Consider the following 21,385-nt stretch of genomic DNA (forward strand, 5'->3'; position numbering starts at 1 on the left):
ACCTTCCTTAAAAATCTTGTTTTTCTTTCTTCCTTTGGTCAGTAGCAACAGCTTCACCGAACCAGGTAGGTCAGGTGGGAAAGGAAAGCAGCAGTATGCATGCACAGGCACACTCATCTCTGCAGATGAGGAGCTGCATGGAGTCAGCATCACGTCGCATAACTTTGGCTGATCAGCACTGAGCAGCAAGTCAGTGTCTTCCGTGTGTTGTGTGCTACACATGCGCATCTAATTCCTGCTGATGGAAAAACTGAAATCATTGACCTCACTCGGATCCACACAGAAGTCTTTGATAAAGTTTTTGCTCTCTGGCTTTCTTGCTGAACTGTGCATTCTCTGTTATCAAACTGCAGTCAGTTACCAAGCAAGCTGAATGCTTTACTGCTTCCCAGCACAACACTCACTTTGCATGACAGAGCTGCCAGCAAATCTGAAATCATTTGTAATGACTGAAACATACAGTGCCTTGATGATCTTGTATCTTTGGTATTATTGTCTGTATCTTGTCGTTGAAGGGGCTGGTAACTCCTGTGGTTAGCAAAATGCCAGTAATTGATCCTATCCCACCACAGCTACCCTTGGGTGTGCCCACTATCAAGATGGAGGCAGCCTTCCAAGGTGTCTGCTTCAACACCCTTTACATTTTGTAGTAGTGTCAGCAGTTTTCCATAACTTGAGATCATGCTACATGAATATTTTTTCTTGTATACTATTCTTGTTGAATAAATCGTTGTGTCAGATTAGTCTAATCACAAGCTCTTCCTGAGACCAAATCAAGAGACCTGATAATGACATGTTGTTCCCCACTGCAGCGCTCGCTGCTTTTCCCGACCAACTTGATATCATGTGGAAAGTGGTGCGATGGAGGCAGCATGTGTTTTGTGCTGGTCATCTTGTTGGAGTGTGATGGTCGTGTCTTAGCATTAGCAAAAGGGGAAAACAAAAGCAGCTTGTTGATGTTGATATGAAAGGACAGCAACAAGCTGAGAACTAGAAACATCAGTGTTGGAAGAATGTTCTGTGTTCTCCAAAGACAAGACGATCCTTTTGCACTTGCATTATTGCATAGCCATTGTTACTTTAATAGTATATTCATGTCTTTACGAAGTTTGTACATGATCTTGTATTGATTTATCATTTGAAGCCCCAGTCACACTTCTCAAACAGTTTTGGCAATGCTAACCACCAAACCGCAGTGCAAACTCAGTCAAATAGGAATAAAACAATTATTTACAAGTAGTCTTGATTTTAAAAAAAAAAAAGTGACAAAATGAGCAGTGCTTTCTGCTGTAAGATGCTGGGGGCACATCCACTGAGGACTGTCACAATCATGCTTGGCTGTGGTGTTTGCTTGGTTCCTGGGTCTTAGGTTGAGCAGGTTTTCCAGGAAGCGTCTGGTTCAGCTCCTGCACTTGCACCTGTTTCTCACCTGCGCTCGTCAAGACGCCTTCATAAGGATCTGCAGGAGCAACCGGTCTTCACCAGATTGTCTCACTTCTTCACTACTTCAGTGTGCCGATTCCTTCGTTGCTCACCTTGCTTTGGATTTCCAAGCCAAGGATCTTGCATGCTCCTGTGGATTCGGAGATACCTACCTTCTCACTAACCTACCTCCTTGCCCCACAGCTGACTCAGTACAACTGCACCACAGCCAGCATCCTCCCCTCCACTCTGGAACCTAACTTGGACTCAGTAAGGATAAACCCACGCCATTACCTGGATAAATCTCTCTCTCAGACCATCTCTAACTATCTCCCTCCTCCCTAAAAGTTCCCCTGAATCCACTCTCTTGTTCACCACATCGCCTGCCTTTAAATAAACCTTGTCTTTTTACCCAAAGCTTCCAGTGTCAGCGTACGCTCTTGGGTCCTTTTGGGAGTCAGCCAGGCATTAGCCGTGACAAGGACAGCGACTGGTCAGAAGCATTCTCCAAGTCAACAAAACACATGTAGACTGGATGAAAACCACACTGCTTCTCCTGGATCTGAGATTCGATCTGAGATGATCCCCCATAGTTGGAACACACCCTCCAGTCCCCTTTCTTACAAATGGGGACTACCACCCCGATCTGCCACTCCACATGTGCTGTCCCATACCTCCATGCAACATTGAAGAGGCATGTCAGCCAAGACAACCCTAGAATGTCCAGTGCCTTTTGCATCTTGGGCCGAATGTCCTCCACCCCCGGTGCCCTGTCACTCTGAAGCTTTTTAATTACCTTGTCAAGATGATTGATGAGTCTGTCCCCACGTCCTTAGACTCTGCCTTCTCAGTGGAGTTCATGGTGGTTGGATTGACGAGTTCCTCAAAGTGCTCTTTCAACCGCTTGACATTATCCCTAGTTCAGGTCAGCAGTTCCCCCCCCTCCCACACTGGAATGTTGTGATCAATCATATCAGTCCGCTATCAGAGGCTAAGAGGAGATCATTGGTAACTTTCACCAGTGCTGTTTCTGTGCTATGATGCAATCTGAATCCTGACTGAAACTATTAAAATAGATTATTTATGTGTAAATGATCACAAAGTTGAGCTGCAGCAATTTAAAAAAACAACAAAATAAAATTTAAATTAAAAGGGAGATTGGATATAAGTCTATTATTAGCTAATACTGCTGGATCAATGGTGAATATTAAGCTTGTTCTCTTGTTCTTTCTTTGTGAAGGGCTGTCTTACATGTTATCAAAGTATCTTTCCAGGCAAAGTGAGACTCTTCTGAATTAGAGGAAGATTTTTCCCTCCAGCTTTCTTGTAGTTTGCTTTAAAGCATGCAGCAGTGAATTAAACCAAGGAGCCAACCTCTTCTGACTGAAAACCTTCTTTTTCAGAAGGGTAACATTGTCCATTGTTGTACGCACTGAAGCTGTTTCGGCTTACCGGGTCTCTCCGGCAGTCTTCCCCGCCACTGGATCCAAAGGCTGTGCCTCTCTATTTAACCAGTTATCCAGAACATACTGTCACAGGTCTGATGATACTGCTATGAAATTGATAATCGCTTAGCCTGGGGCTCCTGAGTATCCACCTCACTCCACCTCTCCACCCCACACACCAGCTCCACACCAGCAAGATGGTTTTCCACATCCCAAGAGCCAATTTGTGAAACCAGGGATTGGCATGGCCTGGCCCCCACCTTCGGCTGCTCACAATAAACCTGACCTCAATGTTTCTCACTGCAAGTGGTAGGCCCATGGGGAGGTTGTGTCCAGACGATCCCCAGGCAGGGCTCCAGACGGGTGCCCCAGTTTCTTATTCCGGATGAGGTGTATTTCCTCAACTGATGCAACTCCACCGATGTCTTTGAATTGCCCTTGGTGTGACTCCTCCCCTCAGCCCAAATTGCAAGGGGAGACCCTACTAGAGGCCAGTACCCCTGACAACACAGCTCTCAGGAACATGGGGGTACTCAAACTCCACCATGATAAGGTGGCAGTCATTCAGAGCAAAATTGTACATGTGTGCTGTGGGATTGAAATGGTCATCTAATTTTTAAATATTTAACCTGTGTTTTAAGAAAACACTGTTTTCTGTACTGTTCGATAGAACTTTATTGATCCCTTTTGGGAGGTTCCGTCAGGGAAAATAAGTGTGGCACTAATTAGTGCGGCACAACAGCCTGTCATTTTAATGAACACATGACAAACATGGACTCATGACAAATTCTGTCAGCCATCAGAGCTAATATTCAGGTAAAGATGTGTTGTCGTGCTCCTGATGTATCTCGACGCTCACCCAATTTGAGTGATTTGTCTGCTGTAGCCTTGGATTGCCCCTTTTGAATTCCATCATTTTTCTCCAGCGATAACTCAATTACTCTGAATGATGTAGTCAATATTACTGTCATACTTAGATCTTCTTGGAATAATTGTGGCTTTAAGTCTTGTCCTGGAACTGCTGAAGACTGTACAGGTTTTGATTCCAAACCGTAGTTTCTTTGGTATTTTGGTATAGAATGCCAAAATATTTGGCAAGATGTTCAATATACCTGAGATGGCTTGGCGACCTGTCATGGGTGTACACCACGTCCCTCGCCCAATGACTGGAATCCAGCCTCCCCATGACCCTGAATTGGATTTAGGGGGTATGTAAAATGGATGGGTGAAGGGATGCTCTATATACTTGGTTTTCTACCTCATTAGTGCCACAAAGGAGCATTTTTATACACAAAGCTACAAGTACAGTATGGTTAATAGTTTGATTCCGCTGAGAATTTGCATAACAAAATGTGTGGTTCATTGAAGCAGTAACAATAAAGTGTCTACTGGAGGTATCAGAATGATGAAGATGTCTTAAAATCGACAAGAATTGTTTGTTGAAAAAGATATGTTGAAATAATAATAATAGATTATATCTTAATATGTATGTTAAAACTGTAAATGAAAAGAATGTCTATAACTGTGTGTTTGTATGTTTAATTTGATAGAGGTTGTTGAGAAGACCTCTCCTCCTGCACCAGTGGAGATCCTGCCCTCTAACGCAGGCCAAGACATCGCTCCCACTCAGTCAGCTGGTAGGACTAAAATATTAACAGTTCTGTTTTTGATTTCTTTTTTAAGTGGACTTTTCTCTGCTCTGCAAAAAATGTAATTTCGTATTTTCAAACCTACAATTTAAAATTGGTTTGCACTATTCTTGTCAAGAATTATCACAGACACCAGCTGCTCCACCTGCAGTAGCTAAATTCCAGCAAGTTGAAGTTTAGAGGGGAACAAAAAAAATATTGAATTATATGTGTATTTCACAGTGGGTTATAATTATACAGTTTACAGTAAGTGGAAAGTATCCAAGCATGTTAAAGAAGCTGTTATCAGGCCATTAAGCGAGTTTGATATGTGGGATTACTGGCAACCATTTTTACTGAAGAACTATTAAATGTGTTTCTTTTATCAAGTGATGTACAACAGACACACATTTTATGTAAACTAGCTACTTTTAAACTCAAAGAACGTCTGGCCAACCACCAGATCTCATTTGAAAGATGCCATAAAAGTGTACTCTGAGGTGTTAAACAAATAAACAAACAAACAAAAGAAGTAAAAAAAACATCAACACACAGGTTATTATTTAGGTTGAGGATAAAGTTATCCGTAGCCATTCCCTCAAAGCCCAGTCTGCTTTTGCTCAGCAGCAAATGCAGCATTCATGTCTCAAAGTCCACCGAAAACTAACTGAATTAAATTGATTTATTTAGCTTCTACAACTGTATTGTAGGAAACACATTAATTCCATTGAATTAAACCAATTTCCTAATTAGGTTTACTGTCAGACCAGGACTGTTAACCTGCATATTTAATTATATGACTGGCAAGTATCAGGTGAGCTTTCAGGAGATTTTCATGAATTATATGAAGTCCCTTCATCAGTCACCTCACCTGCCGTCATCTACTTGAGACTCCTTTGTCGTACATGTTGTGAACTGTTGGTGCTCCTCCATTATGCAGTTAACTCATGATATATTGTGGACTCATCTTTTATATTGTGAGGCCCATTGTTAGCTGTTGTTGCCACACTGATGCTTTGCTGTCTCTCCCCTGGCCCAGAGGTGGATGAATGTCAGATCAGCCCATACATTTGTGGGCAGGGGATTTGTTACAACACTGCTGAGAGCTACACCTGTCACTGTAATGAGGGATACCAGCTGGATGACAGCCAAGCCACCTGTGTAGGTAAGGAATCTAATGGACAGTCATGAGCTCAGCTTCTCACCTACTGGTTGATCATCAGGGTCAGGGCTGTAGTGGTCAAATTAGAGGTGGGTAAACTATGAATTTTTTGATCAGACAGACCGTGACGCGACGCAACGCAACGTGACGCGACACAGCACAAAGCAATGCAAGGTGTCGCGAATCTGTATGGCTGTCCTGGCCATATTCCATGACGTTATCAGTTAAAGTCATATTAAATCAATGACAGTCAACAAATGTGTTTGTAGTTTGTAGTTTATTAAATTTCAAATTTCAACAGTAAAGAAAAGTATGTGTAGAGTAAGAACTATCTACAGTAGATATGGTGTGTGTGTGTGTGTGTGTTAGTATGCATGCTTTTTAAAGTAGTGCCCAGAGGGCCTCCTTGTCCGCTACGTCAGGTTCTGCCTTGCAGGGGCGTGTTCCGGGGTCCATGGCTCCCCTGTGCTTCACCAGCCAGGACTTCATTTCCAGGACACCAAATTTATTTTGGATTACAGTGAACCCTCGTTTTTCGCGGGGGTTACGTTCCAAAAAGAACCCGTGATAGGCGAAATCCGTGAAGTAGAAACCTTTTTTTTTTTATTTTACAATTATTATACAATGAAATACTGCATAATGCATTGAAACCAAAGAACAAAGCCGTTTTACAGGTCCAAGCATTTGTTTAACAAATAAAAAGTACGGTATAAACGTTTTTTTTTTTTTTTTTTTTTTTACAAATAACTACTGTAGCCTACTGTAAAATAATCATTTTCATCATCAATACGAACTGAAGGCTTCAAATTGTGGAGATCAGCACTGCCTCACCGCGACCCGAGTCATTGGATTAGAACGGGAGAAAATGAAAAATGATTTTGAAAAAAAATACAAAGTACAGTGGGACAAATAGTGACTCGCGTGTATTTCACTGCTCTTCTGACTGAGCCGCTGCATCCTGACTCCGCTCTGTAGCGTTTTTTTCTTCTAAAGCCCGCGGTGCAGGTGTGTTTTTTTTCGAGAGAAGAGCATAGATCGGTAGTTGTTGTTGCTCTTTTTTCTTCTGGGCAAAAATATTTATATATACCGACATGCCACCATCGATTATGTTTGAGAACTGTAATGAACGTGTACGTGTACATATTAAACCACAACGTTATTGACACACAGGTAGAGAAGAAGTGGAGAGACTGTTTAGCCAATCAGAATGCAGAACACAATGCACGATGCAAATCCGTGAAGCAGAGAGACCGTGAAAGGTGAACCGCGTTATAGCGAGGGTTCACTGTATTCCAACGGCAGATCACAAGGCGCAGGGAACTTTGACGTGCGTAATTGCCATTAAGAGCTGCGTAAACGCTATTTAGAGGTGGGTAAATGCTATTTAGAGGTGGGTAAACGCTATTTCCTAAATTCCAGAGGTGCGTAAACGGCGTTTACGTGCGTTTACCCTCCACTACAGCCCTGGGTACAGAGATCTTATTTCACAAAATGGCATGAAAAACTGGATGTGGCAAAATTGTACTTACTGTTACAATACAAATAATATGTATTCAACAGACTGTGATTCTTTCAGTGACTAACTGATCTGTTTAAAGTTTAGTTGTTCTTCATACAGTTTGAACAAAAAGCACAGCTTACTACTTTTAGCCTGTTGCTTTGACTGCAGGTTAAGCTACCTGCTAGCACCGTTAGCCTTCTGCACTTGTGGTCTTTGTGGCTGTGTTGTGAAGGAGGCCCCCCATGACACACTCGAAGAAAGCTCCACTAGTTTGAATAATGAAACAGAAATGCAAACAGAGGAGTTTAAAAAGAAAAATTGGAAATTAATTCAGTTAAGTTCAGTTTATTTATATCGCGCCAAATCACAACAAATGTCATCTTGTGGCACTTCAATTATACTGTCTAATTCAAACCAATTAGAGTCCAATTCATTGTAATCATAATCACAATCCAATCAAATCAAATCCAATTAATTAAATTAGTCAAATTCATACATACAGAGCCAATTCATCCTGGAGAGACTCACACGGAGAGATAGGGAGACAATTGCAAGGTTTATTGTCAATATTTCTTTGGCGCTCGGGCCCCGGCGGAGGACATGCAAGCTGAACCGCTGTGAACTTGCAAGTCCGGCATAGGGAGATGGATGCTGAATATCTTCCCCCCTTGGGACCCGAACCTGGTGGCGGAGTCATACAAAGGAAGGAGATGTCGAGACTTGAGACATCGGGTGGAGATGGGGAGGTGGTGGGATGCAGCTTGCCGACGAACCGGTAAAGCCCCATGCAGGAGCGCTTTATTTGTGGATCTGGATGGTTGATGAGCGATTGCCAACACCTGGAGGTTGATGAGCGATTGCCAACACCTGGTGAGTCTGCCATGTTGAATTTGCGGCCAGCCTTCATTTCAACCTGGAGACACTCACACGGAGAGATAGGGAGACAATTGCAAGGTTTATTGTCAATATTTCTTTGGCGCTCGGGCCCCGGCGGAGGACATGCAAGCTGAACCGCTGTGAGCTTGCAAGTCCGGCATAGGGAGATAGATGCTGAATATCTTCCCCCCCAAAAACTGAGCCGGGGCTGAGCTGGTGAGGGACTGGCTGCAAGGTGAGGAAGGAGCCTGTGAGAAGGGTTGCCCACCCTCCAAAAAAGAAGAGAGCCCGCCTGGGCTGCCTGAGGAGAGAGAGAACGGGAGAGTGAGCCCGCCTGGGCTGCGGTAGACTGAGCCCGCCTGGGCTGCGGTAGACTGAGCCCGCCTGGGCTGCGGCAGATTGAGCCCGCCTGGGCTGCCTGAGGAGAGAAAGAACGAGAGAGTGAGCCCGCCTGAGCTGCGGCAGACTGAGCCCGCCTGGGCTGCCTGAGGAGAGAAAGGGAGAGTGAGCCCGCCTGGGCTGCCTGAGGAGAGAGAGAACGTAAGAGTGAGCCCGCCTGGCTGCCGTGGATTGAGCCCGCCTGGGCTGCCTGCGGATAGAGAGAACGTAAGAGTGAGCCCGCCTGGCTGCCGTGGATTGAGCCCGCCTGGGCTGCCTGCGGAGAGAGAGAACCTGAGAGTGAGCCCGCCTTGCTGCAGTACAGGCATGCAAACTTGCCACCTTTCGGCGAAATTCGCCGTTTTGAAATCAAAATGGGTCATTCTTCTGAATCGCGTTGATCCGAGGAGAAAAAAAATGTGTGTGGGGGGGGGGGGGGGGGGGGGGGTGAGCATGTCAACTAGCGAGTGGAATTGTGAACCTCAAAACTACACTAGACCTATCACCGCCGCTCTCTTGTTGTGACAACAAATGACTGATAAGAGTGGCGTGTGAGGGCGAACCCCTATCCCCCCCCCCGCCCGGACCCCACACGGTAGAAATTGCGACAAGGACAGGTCGGGATTAATGTTTGCAGTTGTTAACTTCTGAAGCTAAAATGCTACAATTTGACTGATGTCCTGAAATAGTATTCATAACGAATTGTGTCATTAGATCAATACCTGTGTATTTTCAAAATGCAGCTTCGCTGGACTCAAAATCCAGGATCTCCTACCCTACCTTTAATACAAGTGTCAGCTAAATGTCTTGATAACAGACTTGAAATATTCAACAATTCCTCGATATTTCACCGCCTCACAGAACGCTGTTTGTGTTAGTGCTACTCGAGGTAACTGTAGAGTGGCTAACTAGCGCCTCCAACACAAGTTCAGGGCTTTGCTAATACTTTTAGCCAACGTCAATGGAGACCTTAATTGTCGCCGGACTTGACTTTTTAACGAGGTATGCCCCTTCATAATACCCTCCGATAATCACGGAAAGGGAACATTTTGCCCATTTGAGGAGGTCGTTTCATTCGTCGTGAGTTTATCAATGCAGAGTCCGGAGAGCTCTGCCACAGGTCGACCCCCATCCCCTCGCTGTTCGCCCACACCCCCGTTGATGATGACAGCCTACAGGTGCACTCGTGTTCATCCAGTATGATGCACCATCAATCGAAGTTAAAAGGGGCACAATGTAGGATTACGTAGTGCTCGTGGCATGCATGTCTCAAAACTTACACTGTCATGAAAAAATGCCGTTTAACTAAGCTTGCCGCGAGAATGTTTTTCATGTTAGAGTGCCAGCTCTCGATACAAATTTGTCTCTGGCGGTACGTCAAGTGAATTGCTGATATAAGTTTTTCCCGTGGAGCTCTTTTGGCTCGGCATGCCAAACGTTCACTTTCGTGGTTTAATGACAGCGGACCGCGAAAGTGGTCGGGAGAGTCATCGTTCTCTTACTAATGACATGGGCTATTACTAAGCATAGGCTGTCTTGGGGCAGTAATTAATTAAACGTTTAATCCTACATACTTGTAGTATCCCTTTAAGGACCATGGGACTAACTTTTTCGTTAAATTTAATGTAATTAAATGTATGATACTACAGTTAAATGTTTTTGAAGACCTGTGATGTTATATATCAAACACATAATAGTACAGTAAATGCAATTGACAGGCCTACTGTACCTATAAATTCATCTTTTATGCTGCACAGCTGTTCTCTACTTAATGCAAATGGGACATACTGTATATTTTATAATATATATTTTGTATAATTTACAACTTAATGCGTCTCATGTTTTGATTTCAGGATGAGAGATTTAGGAGTGGAGGATGCTCTTTGTATTAGTTAGTTATTTTGTAGTGTATTTATTAATTCAATAGTTGCACTTATAACACATACTACGAAATCCACTTTTCCGCGCATGCCGTGTGTCCGTGTACCCTTGTCACCTTTTTCACCCCTGACCAGTTTGCATGCCTGGCAGCAGATTGAGCCCGTCTGGGCTGCGGCAGATTGAGCCCGCCTGGGCTGCGGCAGATTGAGCCCGCCTGGGCTGCGGCAGATTGAGCCCGCCTGGGCTGCCTGAGGAGAGAGAGAAAGGGAGAGTGAGCCCGCCTGGGCTGCCTGAGGAGAGAGAGAAAACGTAAGAGTGAGCCCGCCTGGCTGCCGTGGATTGAGCCCGCCTGGGCTGCCTGCGGAGAGAGAGAACGGGAGAGTGAGCCCGCCTGGCTGCTGTGGATAGAACCCGTCTGGGCTGCCTGCGGAGAGAGAGAACGGAAGAGTGAGCCCGCCTGGCTGCTGTGGATAGAACCCGTCTGGGCTGCCTGCGGAGAGAGAGTGAGCCCGCCTGGCTGCAGTAGATTGAGCCCGCCTGGGCTGCAGCAGATTGAGCCCGCCTGGGCTGCAGCAGATTGAGCCCGCCTGGGCTGCAGCAGATTGAGCCCGCCTGGGCTGCCTGAGGTGAGAGAGAACGTGAGAGTGAGCCCGCCTGGCTGCTGTGGATAGAACCCGTCTGGGCTGCCTGCGGAGAGAGAGAACGGAAGAGTGAGCCCGCCTGGCTGCTGTGGATTGAGCCCGCCTGGGCTGCAGCAGATTGAGCCCGCCTGGGCTGCAGCAGATTGAGCCCGCCTGGGCTGCAGCAGATTGAGCCCGCCTGGGCTGCCTGAGGTGAGAGAGAACGTGAGAGTGAGCCCGCCTGGCTGCCGTGGATTGAGCCCGCCTGGGCTGCCTGCGGAGAGAGAGAACGGGAGAGTGAGCCCGCCTGGCTGCTGTGGATAGAACCCGTCTGGGCTGCCTGCGGAGAGAGAGAACGGGAGAGTGAGCCCGCCTGGCTGCTGTGGATAGAACCCGTCTGGGCTGCCTGCGTAGAGAGAAAGGGAGAGTGAGCCCACCTGGGCTCCCTGCGGAGAGAGAGAAAGGGAGAGTGAGTCCGCCTGGCTGCAGTGGATTAAGCCCACCTGGGCTGCCTGCAGAGAGAGAGAGAGAGAGAGAGAGAAAAAGGGAAAGTGAGCCCGCCTGGGCTGCCTGCGGACAGAGAGAAAGAGAGAGTGAGCCCTCCTGTGCTGCGGCAGGAACAGTGAGCCCGCCTGGGCTGCAGGGGAAGTGAGAGAACGGGGAGAGTGAGCTCACTTGATTTGCCATAGAGATCGAAAGCCCCCTTTTTCTGCCAAAGAGATAGTGCTGCCAGAGAGAGAGAGAGAGAGAGAGAGAGAAGCGACAATTAGAGCTGAAGGACTCCACCACCAGTAGTTGCAAGAGCTTACCTATAAGCTGAGCGAGCGCTGAGCAGCGAGCACGGATTGAAGGGCTGGACGGATGTAGGAGGAGTAGGCTGCCGAAGACCAGCGACCGAGCTGTTGGAGAGATGCCTCAGGAACACCCTGGACGGCTGCGGAGGTAGCTGCCCCAATCCGAAACTAATGTCCGGAGTACTGGAGAGGGGAAAGGCCAGCTAGAGCCAGGGATTTCCTAAGGAATCTGATGAACCATGCTGCAGTCATGGGGGAGCCGTCGGGAGTGAGAAACGAGGGGCCAATGAAGGGGCGGAGCTTATGGCGTTTGTCAGCAAATTAAATCATGGCTAGGAAGTGACAAAACGGGCCGCCGAGACAGGATATTGAGATGTCGGCAGGGCCGTTGCCCTTGGAATGTTTGAGGTGGAGGTCAAAGTGATCGGGAACAAAACCAAGTCGTCGGGCATCAGATCTACTGACGGGTTGAAGACGCCCCGAGATGTGAACTCGCCTACCCTAAGGAGTCCGTAGAAGGCCAAGAGAAAACGCTTGACAGGTGTGCTTTAAGGTACGAAGAAAAGGGGGACGACCTCTGGGTTAAAAGAAGGCTCTTAAGAAAAGTGATAGATTTTCTGCCATCGAGCTGGGGAGGAGAGTGCTTAGCCATGCCCTTCAGGAGGGGCTTAATGGCATGGTTAGAGAACAGACTTGGGCATGAGCCCAGATGATAGAGTTTTGCATGGAAGTTAAAGCCAGCTAGGAGGGATCGAATATAAGGGAGCTTGAAACGTCGCTGGTCAAAGCTATGCAGGAGAGCCTAAATAAACTATTAAATGTAAAACGTGTTTTCGTCCTTTACAAAAGGGGAAAATTCAAAGCAAAGGTTAGCAACCCTGCAACCATTGACATGGATGCAAAACACGAGCCGCTGAAAGACAAAGTAGAGCCAGCAGATCAGCTGCTAAACGAAAGCACCCATTTACTTATTCAAGTATTAACAGCTCCGAGTGGCTAAAATCTTTTAAACAATATTTCATTGATCCGGGACGAAAGTAGCTGTGTGAGGTGCGCCCAGACACAATGAGAGATGACTGCTGTCACACTGCCTTGGGAGCGGCTGATTGAGAATACGGTGGCGTCGGTTTAAAAACTACTAATAACAAAATCTATCATGCGGCACGATACTCTGCAAATGTCCCGCAGATCAGTGTGGCCTTGTGCAAGAGGCAGAAGCGTCACAACATTCGAGCAGCTGCCAGCAGTAAAGATTAAAGCCCTGTCTAACGGGGCAGCAGCAGGGCGTGAGGCAGTGCCAAAGAGCATAGCCGAGCAGAGCAGGGCACACGGCGCAGAACCGGGCACATCAGAGCAGAGCCGGCTACAGCAGGGCACTGCAGAGCACAGCAGAGCAGGGCACTGCAGGGTACAGCAGGGCACTGCAGAGCAGAGCAGGGCACTGCAGAGCTGGGCACACAGCGCAGAACCGGGCACATCAGAGCAGAGCCGGCTACAGCAGGGCACTGCAGAGCACAGCAGAGCAGGGCACCGCAGGGTACAGCAGGGCTCAGCAGAGCAGGGCACAGCAGGGCTCAGCAGAGCAGAGAACAGCAGAGCAGAGCATAGCATAGCAGGGTACAGCAGGGCACGGGACAGCACAGCAGGGTACAGCAGAGCAGTGCACTGGAGACCAGAGCAGAGCACAGCAGGGTACAGCAGAGCAGGGCAGGTATGTGAGCGCAGTCACTCGCTGTGATTATGTCCAGCTGTAACAGTTTATGCTGCTCCAGAACACGGCAGCTTTAATGCTGCATTGCAGCAGCCGTCGCTTTGCATCGAGCTGTTGCATGTCATGAACACTAAAACAAATGTGCTGCAGCCATAATCCTAACAACGCCAACAGCAGCCCCAGTGACAGCTATTTCATCTCAAGGCTGCACTCACAATCGCAGCTAGCTGTTCGAGGAGCTCCTCTATACATTTGAATGCAGTGGTGTAGCTGTGTACATGTCGCCACGCTGAAGGACTCTTTGTGGTCTGCAACATATCCGCATACCAAACGTATTGTGTCACAGCACAGCCCTGACTTCCCTTGTGGGAAATGCAATGTGAAGACCGTTTAAGGTAATGAGAACATGTCCTCCAATTGTAAAGTTCTGCCTTCCAGACAGCAAGAGAAAAATACGCCTGCATTTCTCACTTAATACACACACGACTGTTTTCACATCAGAGTCAACATCATAGTCAGTTCCATCGTTATCGATATTCCGGTCATCTTTTCTCTTCCGGTCTGATTTAGTCAATATCATTACAAGTTAATAGTCTATCATAGTTGAGCTGCAACACTTATGAAACATGGTGTCACCAACATCTTTACATGCTGATCATGTGTTAACAACGCCTTACCCAACAGTTTGGTCAGTTCTTGGCTGCAACACCATTTCGTTAGACTAAGAAATAAATGGTCCTTGTTAGCAAGACATCATTTTTTGTGATCATTCAAAGAGGCACCACTGAGGATGCTGTGATGGTGGTAACAGAGCTGAACTTTGACTTGAGTGCAAACAACTGTTGATTATACTGCTACGCCCAACGTAGGGCTCGAACCCACGACCCTGAGATTACCAGTCTCATGCTCTACCGACTGAGCTAGCCGGGCTGTTACCTGTACGGTGATCAGCTGGGGGAGCGGAGGGGGCCGGCTTAACGGAATGGAGGGACAGAGGGCGCTACTGTGGCCGACGGCCTAGCATGAGATTATGGGGAAGCAAACAGGGAGACCAGGTGAGGCATGTTAAAACAACGGAGACAGAGTCCCGCATCTTACCCTGTGATGAGCCGGGGCGAGCTTCGGCGAGGGAAAACGCACCCTGGAGAAGTTGAGAAGCCTGTTGATTCGGCTGCTCCGAAGAAGTCAGAGGGGAGCTGTGCGGCTAGCAGGTGCGGCGGGCAGGAGGTGTGTGGAGAGAGCTGCGATGGATTGTTGCAATATATCCATGGAGGAGATGAGAGCTGCCGTGAGCTGCTGGGCGTCCAGGGGAGGCCGAGCTGAAGACAGATCGGGAAGCGAGGAGGGGGGGAGGGCAGAAGTCGAAGCCAGCGGAGAACCAACCTGGGCGGAATAATCCGAGTGGCTCGCGGCTGAGGTGGGCCCCGAAGCTGGAGCGGAGGAACCGCAGGGCGGGGACGGCCTCGGCTTCGCTTAGCCGGAGGCCGGGATCGCTTCTTGGACCTTACCAGCTGTGGGTGGGGAAGGAGTGGATGAATCGCCGGTTTGGAGAAGCTCTGCCAAAGAAGCGAGCTGATCGGAGCCGAGGCCATCGGCTGGGCGGATGCTCTTGGACCGGAGAACAGATGCTGAAGAGCCGGCAGCAGAGAGAGGAGCGAGCCGGGCGCTCCGACGAAAGGGAGCGGGTAAAGCAGGTTTGGAAATGCCAGAATGACTCGGAGGCCTCTGAGCGGCGTCAGAATCCGAGTCAGACATGATAATCCTGTGGGGTTGACCAACAAGCGAGAGCTAATGCATGCAGCTTGCCGATGAACCGGTAAAGCCCCATGCAGGAGCGCCTTATATGTGGATCTGGATGGTTGATGAGCGATTGCCAACACCTGGAGGTTGATGAGCGATTGCCAACACCTGGTGAGTCTGCCATGTTGAATTTGCGGCTAGCCTTCATTTCAAAAACAATGTCTAAGGAAACAGTTGAACCGAAACTTCCCTTCGGTCCAATCTCCCGTCCTGAGCGTGCCTGAGGCGACTGTGGAGAGAAACGACTCCCTTTTAACAGGAAGAAACCTCTGGCAGAACCAGACTCAGGAAGGGTGGCCATCCGCCTCCACCAGCTGGGGTTTGAGAAGACAAATCAAATTTATAAGAGGTGAAATACAAAGGAGAAATAATAGAGAAATGCATTTATCTTTAAATAAAAGAAATGTAAAGTAGTAATGCATTGTTAAATCATAATAAATAGGTTAAATAGACAGGTTTAGGGAAATAGATGGAAAATGCAAAGAAAAAACAGACAAATAAATTCAGGGATAATGGAATAAGTTTAAAAATAAATTAATAATAAATTATTATATCAATAATGAAAATTTTAAATGTAAAGTAAATAATTAGAGTTAATAATATAAAGTGAATACATTTAGAAATTAAAACTGAAGTATCCATTTGCTTTCCATTCCATACATTAATTATTATATAGATATTATTTTTTTGCTTTCTCTTTTATTTCTCAATATTTTCTGGGCTCTGGCTCTTTCTTAGGACATTCATGGAAATTAGTGTCATCAAGACACTACTGCATATACAACTAAAGCTTCCAGCACTGGTCCTCACAGTGTGCAACACAAGTTATTTTTATGATCAAGTGCATACAGATGGAGTTATAAACAGGTGGAATTCTGAAAGAAAGCAGCAACCACATTGTTACCAGTGTCTGCACCACCCTCCCCCTGCTTCATCGCCCTTACTGGGACATAAACATGTGCCATGTTATTATGTGGTTTCCTGCCATTTCAACATAGCTCTCCCCACCCACCAAATTGATACTGAATTAGAGCTGTGAGAGCAAATCGGCCTGATGATTATTTCCTCATAGCTGTAGTTAAATCTCTTCTCCTCTGCTGTGGAGGATGAGGGCTCACATTAGAATTTTTTCTAGGTTTGACTATATGATTTAAATATGACCAAAGTATATATTAACAAGAATTACACAAGAAAAGCTTGGTAGTTGTAGTTTTTAGAATTTGGAACCCAAAAACAGAACCATTGCTCTGTGGTATAACATTATTCATTCAACCTCTATTCAACCATCAGACAAACACATTTTTTTAGCTCACATATTCAAGAATATGTTATAACAAGAACTACATTTGCTCAGTCAAACTGTAATTTTTGCCAGTGTAATGCATTACAGCTGGAGATAAAAACAAATTCCTTACTGTCATACAGTAATTAGTCAGCATAAGCATACAGCTACAATTCAGTTCATCCTTCAGTGTGATCCCAGTGTAAGGTTTTCTAAAAAGACCATAAACAGCAAAAATAAAATCCTACAGATGTTGGATAGTATTACTGTAGCTTTTAGTATCTTACCCAAGGACACTTCAACATGTAAGACAGCAAAAGCTGGGGACTGATCTTTAAAATAAAGTGTTTTACGGCCGGGCGATCACTCTATGGGCTCAGCCAATGCCACCCCAACAGTGAATCAGTATTATCAAATTTGATACATAATCAAGAGTAATTCTGTCAAAAAATGACAACAAAAAATGTATTCAGTATTTGGGCAGCAGCCAAAGATTATTTAGGTAATTGATTGAGTAATGAATGGAGTATCAGATCTTTGTTTGAAATGAGGCACTCATTTTTAAAAACCAAATGCAATAAATAGAATTATTCAACTGATTATCACAAGAAAGAAAGAAATTAATCCATTTAAGTGCTACATTAAAACAGGCATCTCTTAAGCATCTCAGGGCAAATCTCGTCCACCCCTGGTGCTTTACTGCCAGGAAGTCCCCTGGCAACCTCCTATCAGAGTGATAAACAAGTCTTCTGCTTCCTTTAAGGTGGGGTCTGAGATCTTGGAAAAACGGTTCCTGCAAGCTATATTTTTGAAAATACACAACCTTGCCTCTCCCTTCAGCCCACCCCTCGAAACCACGCCTTCAAAATACATGAACGAGTCACGAGTCTGTGAACGCGTAGGGGGGAGGGGGGCTGACGGTTGATTGGCATGTCAGAATCCAATAGAAGTAACTCTCCCTTTAAAGGAGGACATGCAAGCTGGATTGAGGAGACCCTCAAAGTGCTCCACTGACAATATACTCAGTTCTCCTCCAAGGCCAAGCAAAACCTTTATGAGTTGTCGAATGGTTTACCAGAGTCCAACTGAAAATCCCTCTCCAAGCGAATTCCTCCCACACCTGAGTTTTAGCTTCAGCAACCACCAATGTTGCAGGCTGTAACCAACCAACCGGGACAACCAAGCCCAAAAGGCCTCCTTCTTCAGCTTAACAGCTTCCCTCACCACTGACGTCCACGAGCAGGTCCTCGACAGGCACAACAACCTCCAGGACACAGATCTTGGAAGCCAGATCTGCAATGGACTGATCATGGTCCATTCAGACTCCATGTCTCCAACCTCCCCTGGTATGTGGGAAAAATACTCCTGGTGGTGCGAGTTGTGTTGTGGAGAAAAGAGAAGTCGGACTCACCTTTGCAGCCTCTTATGGGGGATGTATTAATCGGAGCGACATAGATAAATTCCCAACGACAACAGCTTGTGAGATCCTCTTGTACTTCCTCGTATCATTCTGTACGTATGTGGCCTAAATCCAATCTCTGTCTGGCACCACTGTGTCTGAGAATGCTGCAACATCTTCGTCATCGGCCGGACAGAACATTCTGACCCTAAACAATAAGTGGTTCGGGCAGTGTCAAGGCCCTGCTCTCTCCCACAGTTGAAGACATTGCGGACAGGGGCCTCCGCCCATGTGGGCTTACCAGGTTTGTCTGGTGGTCTTCCCTGCCAACGAATCCAACTCACCAAAAGGTGGTGAACGGTTTACAGCCCTAATATGAGCACAGGTCTGATGACAGGAATACAAAGTCAGTCATCAACCTTTGGCTGAAGGTGGCCGGGTACCAGGTACACTTATGCACCACCTTATGCTTCAACATGGTGTTCACAGTGGACAATTCATGACTGGCAAAGAAGTCCAAAAACTTCCTTCAGTTTCAGGTCAGGAAGGCTGTTCCTCCCAGTCACGCCTCACCTGTGCTGAGGTCTGAACTGAGACGTTTGGGGAACTGTGAAAGCTCACCTGAACCCTGGTGCCGACCAAACAACTGAACTCTGGTCCTCACCAACAGTAAAACCAAAGAAGCAGCGGTAAACAAAGAAAAAGTTGGAAAATGTCTTGTGGGCAGACAGGAAATAGTGAGAAGGCGCAGGCGCTTATCGATATATGGTCAGAGGACAATATATTGCGATTGCTTGTGGCTAGGGTTATTGCTTGCTGTGAACAAGCCAGCTGTAGGGGTGGATTACTGTTTTCTGTCCTAGCCAATCAATTAGCTGGGTTTTCTTTTTCTTCATGCTTTTTTCCTTCCTGGTTCGTGCTCATTTCAGGCAATAGCCCCTCCAAAACGAGCATCTGTTGTAACTGCGTGATGTTGTCCAGGTTTGGTCTGCTTTCAAAAGTGCAGTGTGAAAGGAAACCAAACTAATCCAAGGTGTGAATCAACCTCACTACTGTTTTTTAATGCCTTCTTTTTTTCCCGCAGATATTGATGAATGTGAAAACAGGGTAGCATGTCCTTCTGGTATCTGCTACAATGAGCCAGGGGGGTACACCTGTGGTTCCTGTCCTCATGGCTTTTTGGGGCAAGGAGGCCAGTGTATAGGTAGGTCTAACACTGTGTGCTTACTGCAAGGAATACTGAATGTGGTCCTTTATTTCGAAGCTGCAATAAAGGATTGTGTCTATACCAAGTCAAATTTAGAACTGCATCTGAAAGCACAAAGATGAATTTTGGCTTAAGCTGGACTCATTGGTCTTTTTGTTGTGTTACTGTAAACAACGATTCTATACTTGAGACATGAAATTGAGAAGCTTACGTTAGTAACCTTCGTATAGAAGTGCAAAAAACCAGGGGAGTGTTTTAGACTATTGGTCTGTTTCTTTTGATTGTCTGTGTATATGTATTTTAACCAGACCCCTTCCCCTGCATAACCAGTCAGCTGTTTTTAGATACTTACAATAGAGCCATTCGGTCGCTCTGCCTTTCCACTTTGAGTCAATAGTCCCTTTATTTTTATTTTGCAAACAAAAAGGTTAGACGATTTATTTATTTTCTTATTTTTTTATTCATTTTTCTATTTATATTACAAATCTGATTCTAACTTATTTGGTTATTATAATAAAACCAAATGTGATTAATAAAAGCAATAGAACAATTCAATTCAATTCATTTTTATTTATATAGTGCCAAATATGACAAATGTCATCTCAAGGCACTTAGATAATAAAGTCCAATTCAAGCCAATTGGAATTCAATTAATTGTAATAATAATTATTCATAAAATAATCCAATTCGTTCATATAGAGCCAATTCAAAAACAATTTCCTAGCTAAGGAAACCAACAGATTGCACTGAAACTTTTTTTTTTTTTTTCGGTCCAATCTCCCGTCCTGAGCGTACCTGAGGCGACTGTGGAGACAATGTGTTGCATGAAATTAATCAGACCAGACCATGGATACCATTTATAATAACCTAACTACAATCCACTAATGATATATTATTATCCTAAATAAGACTACACAAGAGTAACTTTGCCTTACACCGCTAGTATTCCGCTAATGGACCAAATAACAGCTAAGTGGTACTTGACATTAACTGCAGGAGTTTCCAGCCTGTTTTGGGGGACTTTTTTTTGGAATAGTTAGACGACATCCTAACCTCACGGTTCACAATGACGAGCCACCAACCCACAAATAAGAATAGGTCCAAGAAACCCATGCAGAATGAAACACCCCACCAATCAATCAGTAAAAGAACAAACCATTCCAAAGAACACACAATATGGGCCTATTCTTTCCCCAAAGTCCTAAACTTTCTAGCAGAAAAGAAAGATGTGCCCATCTGTCCTTTTTTAATGTTTGCTACTCTTGTATTCCATGTGACATGGGGTTAGCTGTGAGGTTTTGGCTGTTCACACACTCCAACAGGCAGGCCAAGCCGCAGTGTGGTGGCAGAGAATGATGGTGGCATCAAGAGGAAATAATTAGACCATGCAAGGGATTCCTTTATAGAATTTAATAAACCACGGAACAGATGTTAGCTCAACATTGCTAGACTCAGGAAAAGGCCACTTCTCCTCAACTGTGTGTGTTCATGTGTGTGTTAAGTGTGTTCAATCTCAGAGGCTTAGATTTGACTGCACTTTCATGGGGACAAACTGATGTATTTGACTGTACAGTAAGCTGTAAAGTTCCAGTGTTGGGTATTCAGAAGTGATTGTTCAAGGCAGACCAAGCTGATATTTCTAATTATTGTTTGTAAATACAGCATTTAAACTTTGACACTTTAAAAAGCCAGAGCTGAGAGTGACCAGTGGAGTTCAGAAAGTTCAAGTTCGGACACTCTGCAGCAAGTTATTCAACGAAGCAGCGAAACAACAATTATCGATTGGGATTTATCAATGTGTGAAAACACTGAAGTCACTCACAGGCAGCTTGTTCGTCTTTTTTTTTTTTTTTTTTTTTTTTTTTTTTTTTAACCCCTTGTCCTGTCCAGTATTATGGCAGCAGAATTGTAATCTGAATACCGTTTATGCCAAACACATTTGCTATGCCAAGGGAAGCTTTATGAATGTAAAGCTCCCCTTGATGCCCATCAACTCCTTATTTATTTATTTATTTTTGTTACAATACTTAACATGTGATAGTGTCGAACCGGACCGGGGGACAGAGAGAGAGAGGGAGAGCGAAGAAGGGGAAAAAAGGAACAGAAATATGAAGAGACAAACAACATAGAAAACAATGAAAAATCAGACAACCAGCTGCTACACCTGTAAAAACAAAACTGAAGACAATGCACAGCTTTTGTGGGGAATCCAGCCTTAGAAGCACCAGGAGCACCTGGAAGCAGACAAGCAGAGAACAAACACACAAACAAACAAACAA

At 45.6% G+C, this 21,385-nt stretch overlaps 1 protein-coding gene and 1 non-coding gene across 6 annotated transcripts in view; one reads left to right on the top strand and one right to left on the bottom strand.

Moving 5' to 3' along the window:
- The window catches only part of ltbp1 (latent transforming growth factor beta binding protein 1), a 173,155-nt gene that overhangs the window by 118,507 nt on the left and 33,263 nt on the right, over positions 1–21,385 (top strand). For 2 of the 5 annotated variants that reach the window (XM_075482115.1, XM_075482121.1), the window contains 5 exons: positions 43–65; positions 516–618; positions 4,418–4,504; positions 5,535–5,660; positions 18,984–19,103. In XM_075482115.1, coding sequence (XP_075338230.1) covers positions 43–65; positions 516–618; positions 4,418–4,504; positions 5,535–5,660; positions 18,984–19,103 — 459 coding nt within the window. The remainder of the gene's footprint in view (positions 1–42; positions 66–515; positions 619–4,417; positions 4,505–5,534; positions 5,661–18,983; positions 19,104–21,385) is intronic. The other 3 variants (XM_075482119.1, XM_075482118.1, XM_075482120.1) reach the window with 3 other exon arrangements.
- Positions 14,276–14,348, bottom strand: trnat-ggu (transfer RNA threonine (anticodon GGU)). Its single transcript has one exon. It is a non-coding gene; the product is annotated as a tRNA-Thr (tRNA).

This window comes from Odontesthes bonariensis, chromosome 2, assembly GCF_027942865.1.
Source record: "Odontesthes bonariensis isolate fOdoBon6 chromosome 2, fOdoBon6.hap1, whole genome shotgun sequence".
Classification (NCBI taxonomy): domain Eukaryota; kingdom Metazoa; phylum Chordata; class Actinopteri; order Atheriniformes; family Atherinopsidae; genus Odontesthes; species Odontesthes bonariensis.